At 36.0% G+C, this 7,131-nt stretch overlaps 1 protein-coding gene and 1 long non-coding RNA gene across 2 annotated transcripts; one reads left to right on the top strand and one right to left on the bottom strand.

Annotated features, from left to right (window-relative positions):
* Positions 1 to 289: 289 nt before the first annotated feature.
* LOC138896961 (uncharacterized) lies at positions 290 to 3,566 on the bottom strand. Its single transcript, XR_011410617.1, has 2 exons — positions 2,762 to 3,566; positions 290 to 493 (listed from the first exon to the last, which is right to left on the bottom strand). It is a non-coding gene; the product is annotated as an uncharacterized lncRNA (long non-coding RNA).
* A 176-nt stretch (positions 3,567 to 3,742) lies between these two features.
* On the top strand, positions 3,743 to 6,049 carry LOC138898107 (uncharacterized). The gene is made up of 4 exons (XM_070184144.1): positions 3,743 to 3,751; positions 3,912 to 4,300; positions 4,393 to 5,116; positions 5,639 to 6,049. Exons 1-4 carry the CDS (start codon positions 3,743 to 3,745, stop codon positions 6,047 to 6,049), a joined length of 1,533 nt encoding a protein of 510 aa, XP_070040245.1.
* Positions 6,050 to 7,131: the final 1,082 nt, after the last annotated feature.

Here is a 7,131-nt window from a genome sequence, read left to right as displayed (position 1 = left end):
CTCAAATGTCGAAGTAGGCATTTACGTCATGTTAAAAGAAGATTTGGCATGTACTCTTAAAAATATGTCATGTTATTACTTAGCCAAGTGTAGAGCTCAAATAGATATAATCCGAGATGAAAATTGCTTCTTGATTTAGGAATGGTGATTGTCCCAAAATATTTTCGAAATTAACTTGCATTTGTAGCTGATTTCTTAACTTGGTGAAGTTCCCTAAGTGATAAACATTAACTGTATGCTTCTCTAAACACCTGAACCAAAAATCAAATAACGTCAGGGCACTCCAAGCTAAAGAGCAAATCACCAAAGTAAATGAATAACTGAAAGAAACTAAGCAAGAATGTAGTATTCATAAAAGACATTTGGGTGAAGATTATGGTAGAATGTTTGCCCATCTCTTTAAATTTTCTGTTTCGGGTTGCACTCAACAGAGGGAGAGGGACGTAAAGGGAGATACAGATGTGGATTCTCGGTCTAACAACGGCGTCGAGTCCTAAAGCAAGACTCAAGAGCGTTCCCGTGTGCCATGCAAAACAAAGGAAAAGGAGATAAGAGTGGGACTGAATCTAATACTATATAAAGTAAACTTAACAAGAAAATAAATCTAAAGCATGGTATTTAAGCTCAGGGATTATTACTGCCATACTTTATAACTTAAACCAAGTTAGATCTAACAAGTAATTATGAACAGACAGAGCATGTAAATGAAGAATATTAAGGCATCCTAGCATTTCGAATTTAAGCACAGTAGTAAGTGTTGGTCACCAATTGAATTTGGTTTAAACAAGATGTTAAATACATATAGCTAATGTATCTAAGTTTAAACTAATGCGGCGAAGGCCCACATATAGCCCTCTACTTTCGAAAAAATGGTGTAAGAATACCCCTTATTATACTATTGAATTATCTATACCCCTGCAGTCATACTTTGAGTTCAAATATACCGCTTATTTAAACGGAGGGACACGTGTCACCGTCCTGTTGGTCAATTCTAAATATCTCCTAATTAATTAAAAAGATCCATTACCCATACCCGAAAAATAATAATTTTTTTTTGTAAAAACTTGAAAAATACTAAAAACTGAAAAAACGGAAATATTTTTTTCTCCAGTTTTTACCAAAAAAACTGCTTTAAAAAAACTGAAAAATATTTTCTAAAACAATATTTTTGTAAAATCTGAAAAACAAAAACTGAAAAGCAATTTTCTAAAGCAATGTTTTTGTAAAAACTGAAAAAACAAATATTTTTAACTAAAAACTGGGGAAAAAAAAAAGAAAATATTTGTTTTTTCAGTTTTTACAAAAACATTACTTTAGAAAATTGCTTTTCAGTGTTTGTTTTTCAGTTTTTACAAAAATATTATTTTAGAAAATATTTTTCAGTTTTTTAAAGCGAAGAAAAAAATAATTTCAGTTTTTTCCAATTTTTATATAAAAAAAATTACTTTAAAAAATTATTTTTCGAGTATGGGTAATAGGTCTTTTTAATTAATTAGAATATATTTAGAATTGACCAACAAGACGATAACACGTGTCCCTCCGTTTAAATAAGGGATATATTTGAACCCAAAGTAACTGCAGGGGCATAGATAACCCAATAGTATAACGAGGGATAATTTTAGACCATTTTCGAAAGTAGAGGGGTATATTTGACCCTTTGCCGAAACTAAAGCTCAAGTCCTAAGTTGACCGTGAAAGTGTTCAATTCACTAGTTAAATACAAATACATCATTTTATCCCAAGAAATTTCGAAACTAGACTTAAACGATGCAAAAGGCAGATGTTCTGCTAAGAGTTTCTAAAGTACAATCCTAATGAACATGACATCTATCATCCAATGGAACTATGTTTCAACTCAAACAAATATTCATAAGAAAGATAGTAATCTAACTCTCCTTGTTTTTTTGATTTTGCACCGGGTGTCCGAGTCTCTTTGAGCCCCGACTAATTCCGGGGGTGCACAAGCCCTCGGCAAGGAGTTTCCCGCAAATGCACCACGGTTAATTCAGGTTTTACCCACTCCGATGGCCCTCAGAAATTGTTTGCACCCAGTGGATTTCGAACTTGAGACCTTGAAAGGGAGCAAACCCCAAGGCTCAAGTCAATTGCCACCAGGCCAACCCCTAAGGGTTAAACTAACTCTCCTTGTTATCACGATTATTAGACTTAAAGTGAAATAAAAGATCTCCAAGACATAACTTACAAAAATATCTAAAGTTGACCAGCTTGCGCGCACCTCGACTAATTTCACGGGATACCTGTCACCTCCCACTAGCAACAGGTATCAGGTAACTCTATCCACCAAGGCTTGGATAGATGGAAAGAAATCACCTAATATTTGACTTCGCTGAAATTTGAACCTGAGACCTCATAGTTCTCACCCACTTCATTTAACACTAGGTCACACCCTTGGGTACACATGGTTTATACTACAGTGTTTATACCTAAAGTTCACTCAAGAATAAAATTTAAAAATACTTTGGAAACAGAAGGTATGCTAATCACGAAATCCTAAAGGGTATGTTTTCTATTACAATTGAATAATAATAGCAAGTAACATGTGTTGGTCATGAACTTTTTAACACGACAAATATGTGCACAGCAGAGTCTTAAAGCATGAATTCCACATTTCACCTCACCAACAAAATATCATTGACACATATCATTACAACAGATAAAGAAGTAAACTTAAGCTATGCTTTTTCTAAACAATACAATGTCTTATACAAGGGGAAGATATCGAAATAGGGTCAGATTTTACCTGTTGTGGGGCAGTGAACTAGGGCGTCGAATCTCGAATCTACTCTCTTGTCACGAAGAGATCCCAACTTCTAGCCGAATGAGTTCCAATATTTCTGTCACGACTAAAGTTCACCGAGACAGAAAAGAAAAGTTTTTGCAAGAGACTCTTGAGTATTTTAGACTATATCAGATGTGAGAGTGATAAAATGGTGTTTCTGATTCTTGTGTCAAGTGTAGGCGGCTCCACCTCTTTTAGTTTGAAAATAGCAGTGGTATTTATAGGCATATTCTAGGGTTCTTTGAGAGGTGATTTTTTGATTTGAAGAACGAGTTTGATTTTTTTATTTTGAATCTTGGCTTGGTCAAAGTAGAACGTTTGAAATTGAACGTTGGATGTTTCTTGGATGGATTTTGCAGGCTTCACGTGATTTGGTCAAAATGGCGTGATTCATTTCAGTCCTTACCCGAATTGGCGAAGCTGCAGTCTTTTTGCACAAAAATGGCGCGACATTTGTCTGCTTGAAGGATGTAAGAGTTTGGAACTTTCTGAAAATGGAGGAGGGGACATGGAAAGGGGGGCAGTAGCGTTAGAGAAGAGAGTGGGAACCCTACTTTGGTTCTTGGGCTGCAAAAGAGTGTTAAGTGGGTTGCTGAACTGATTTGTTGTTTTTGGGCAATTGGGTTGGGCTTTGAATGGGCTGGACATGGGGTGGTCTTTTTCTTTCTTTCATTTAGTTTCTTGGCCTTCTAAATAGCACAACATTGTCATAAGTTAATTAAAGTGTTTAATAGCCTTAATAAGATTATAATTTCTAGCAGCTTAATAAAATAGTCATGAGATAGTACAAAATAACTATTACATGAAATTTCATAATATTATTAGAGGAAACCTTTTATAAAGTGTAAGATAAAAGAAATATTATTATTTCTCCTAAATAAAGAAACGTTATATTTTCACAAAAGGCAATAAGAATTATACTTTAAAATAATAATAATGAGGATGGCGATAGTGATAATAATAAAAGTATAAATAAGTATAGTAGTAGTAGTAATACTAATAATAATGATAATAATAATAATAATAATAATAATAATAGTGGTAGTAAAACAACAATCATAAATGGGAAATAGTACTGAAAAATAATGTATTTGATGTATTAATAACTTAGAAGCTCAAGGAAATTAATTGGAAGAACGGAGGGACAAAATTGGATGTCAACACTGGCAAGCCAAAATATTATGACCTCTGTCGTAAATGGGGCAAGCCAGGACACTTCATCAAGGATCGCCCTCTCCTAAAGCAAGACCAGTACAAAAATAACTTTGACAAAGCAGCCAAGAGGAACCCGGTTCCTGATAAACGCTTTAAGAGAAAGAATATCGCTGACAATGTTGTAAAGCAAGATCTTGCTGCATGGGAAGATTCCTCCGGCGAATCTGAAGAAGAAAATGATCATGGTGATAGTTCAATGATGGCAGTGGAAAGTGAAGCAACTGAGTATGACTCAATCTTTGCCTTGCTCAGTCTGATGTTGATGAAGATGACGACGATGATGAGGTAAATTTTCTGGATGTTCAGAGAAATCTGAAATCTTATTCTCCTAAAAAACTCATGTCTTTGGAAAATGTGTTAATTGATGCTTATCACAGTCTTATAAATGATAAAGATGCTTTAACTGTAGAGTTAGGAAAAGTAAAACAAATCAGAGATGACTTAGTAGTCGTTATTGTTGATTTAAAGGAAACAATTGAGAACCTGAAGAAAGAAAAGGATGTCGTAGATGAAAAAATTGCAAATATAGAACATGAAAGATATGATCTAATGGTCGTTGTGGTAGACCTAAAAGAGACCTTTGAGTGTGTAAGAAAGGAAAAAGAAGTCTTAGCTGAGAGAGTTGCTAATATTGAGCATGAGAGAGATGACCTATTAGTGGTGGTTGTGGACTTAAAGGAAACAATTGGGGAACTTAAAATGGAGAGTAAGCCTGAAAATTCTCAAAAGGGAAAGGAAGTTGCAAGTGAGGCACACATTAAGCTTGAAAGTGAGTTAAATTCAGTGAAATCTAGTCTGTGTGCTGAGCTTGAGAAAAACAAACAATTTCAGGAAGAACTAGGTAGAGTGAAGAGTGATCTTGAAAAATCACTCAAGTGGACTTGGTCCTCTGATGCTATCATTGCTATGTACACCAATAATGGGGGAAACAGGCAGGGGATTGGGTTCCAAAGGGAAAAGATTTCCTACAACTCTCATAGAAAGTACGTCACTGTACCTGATAATTGGCTTTGCACTCACAGCGGTAATACTGGGCACTTTAAAGAAAACTATATGGCCAGATTTCAGTCACAACAGAAAAATAAAGTTTTTGCTGAAAAAGTAACTACTGGTAGAGAACTTGGTCCCTCGTGTAAAAAAAACGCATAATGCCTGCCTGGACCAGAAGATCCCTCATTCACCTTTTTCCTCAATACAAGGGACCCAAACTCGTTTGGGTTCCTAAGTCTAACTCATGATTTTCTTGTGCAGGGAACAGTGAAAGGAAGCAGCCTACAAAGGTACATGGATAGTGGCTGCTAAAAGCATATGACTGGAAGTACAAATGATTTCCTTTCACTTAAGGCCCTGGAAGGAGGAAGTGTATCCTTTGGAAATGGCAAGAAATGATACATTCTGGGAGTTGGAAGGATTGGGAAGTCTCTCTCACACTCAATCGAAAATGTGTACTACGTGAACAGATTGAAGTATAGCTTGCTAAGCGTTTCCCAGATTTGTGACAAGGAAAACAAGGTGGAATTTGTGTAAAAAATATGTACAATCACAAACCTAGTGACTGGTGAGGTGGTGCTAGTGGCAAGAAGATACAAAAATATATATGTTGTTGATTTTGAGTCTCTGCAGAATGGTGATCTCAGTTGTCTAAGTGATGTTGATGATGATGTTGAATTATGGCATAAGAGGCTGGGTTATACAAGCTTCACGTTGTTGAACAAATTGGTCAGGAAGGACCTGGTTCGTGGTCTGCCCAAGTCAAGCTTCAAGGATCACAAACTGTGTGATGCATGTGTAAAAGGCAAGCAAGTCATATCCTCATTCAAGCCCAAAAAAAAAGTTAGTACCTCAAGGCCACTTGATCTTTTTCACATGGATCTCTGTGGACCTATGGGGGTGCCAAGTAGAGGAGGAAGGAAGTACATCCTTGTGATAGTTGATGACTACTCCAGATTCACCTGGACCTTGTTTCTCAGAACCAAGGATGAAACTTTTGAAGTGTTCGTTGCTTTTGTCAAATATTTAAGTGAAGATGGGTAATAAGGTAGCTTGCATCAGGTCTGATCATGGGACAGAGTTTGACAATACCAAATTTGATGAGTTCTGTATTGGAAATGGTATCACTCACAATTTCTCAGCTCCAAGAATACCTCAACAAAATGGTGTTGTGGAGAGGAAGAATACAAATCTTGAAGACATGACAAGGTGTGATGACCCAAAATATCATTTTTAAATTTAATGATTAATTATGTGATCTAAGCACTATTTACCATTACTCGACTTGAGTGTGCAGTCCGTAAAAAAATATTTCGGAAAGTTTTCAGGTGAAAAATGAATTAAAAATGTGAATTAGAGCTTTAAAACTCAACTGAGTTGACTTTGGTCAACATTTTGAGCAAACGGACTCGGATAAGTGTTTTGATAATTTTTGTAGGTCCGTATCGTAATTTGGGACTTAGGCGTATGCCCGGAATCAAATTCTGAGGTCCCTAGCCCGAGATATGGAATTTTGATGAAAAATTAAAAGTTTAAGTTTAAATAGTGACCGGATGTCAAATTATATGCAAACGATCCCGGAATAGAATTTTGATGATTCCAACAGCTCCGTATGGTGATTTTGGACTTAGGAGCGTGATCAAAATTTTATTTGAAAATCCGTAGTAGAATTAGGCTTGAAATGCCGAAAGTTGAATTTTTAGGAAGTTTGACCGAGGGATTGACTTTTTAATATCGGGGTCGAAATCCGATTCTGAAATTTTTTATAAATCCATTATGTCATTTATGACTTGTGTGCAAAATTTGAGATCAATCGGAATTGATTTGATATGTTTTGGCGCAAAATATAGAAGTTGGAAGATTTGAAAACTCATAATTCGATTCGATGCGCGATTCGTAATTTCGGCGTTGTTTGGCATGGTTTGAAGCCTCAACTAAGTTCATATTGTATTTTGGGACATGTTGGTATATTTGGTTAAGGTACCGAGGGCCTCGAGTGGATTTCGGAAGGTTAACGGAATGAATTTCGGATAAAAAGGAGCTGCTGGAATTTTTCTGCTGCAGAAGCTGTTTTTGGACAACAACCGGTGCAATCGTAGAGCTGACTTTGGAAGCTTATATCTCGA

This window comes from Nicotiana tomentosiformis, chromosome 8 (genome assembly GCF_000390325.3).
Source record: "Nicotiana tomentosiformis chromosome 8, ASM39032v3, whole genome shotgun sequence".
In the NCBI taxonomy this organism is placed as follows: domain Eukaryota; kingdom Viridiplantae; phylum Streptophyta; class Magnoliopsida; order Solanales; family Solanaceae; genus Nicotiana; species Nicotiana tomentosiformis.
The sequence above is the reverse complement of the archived record's forward strand: the minus strand, read 5'-3'. Positions and strand labels throughout refer to the sequence as shown.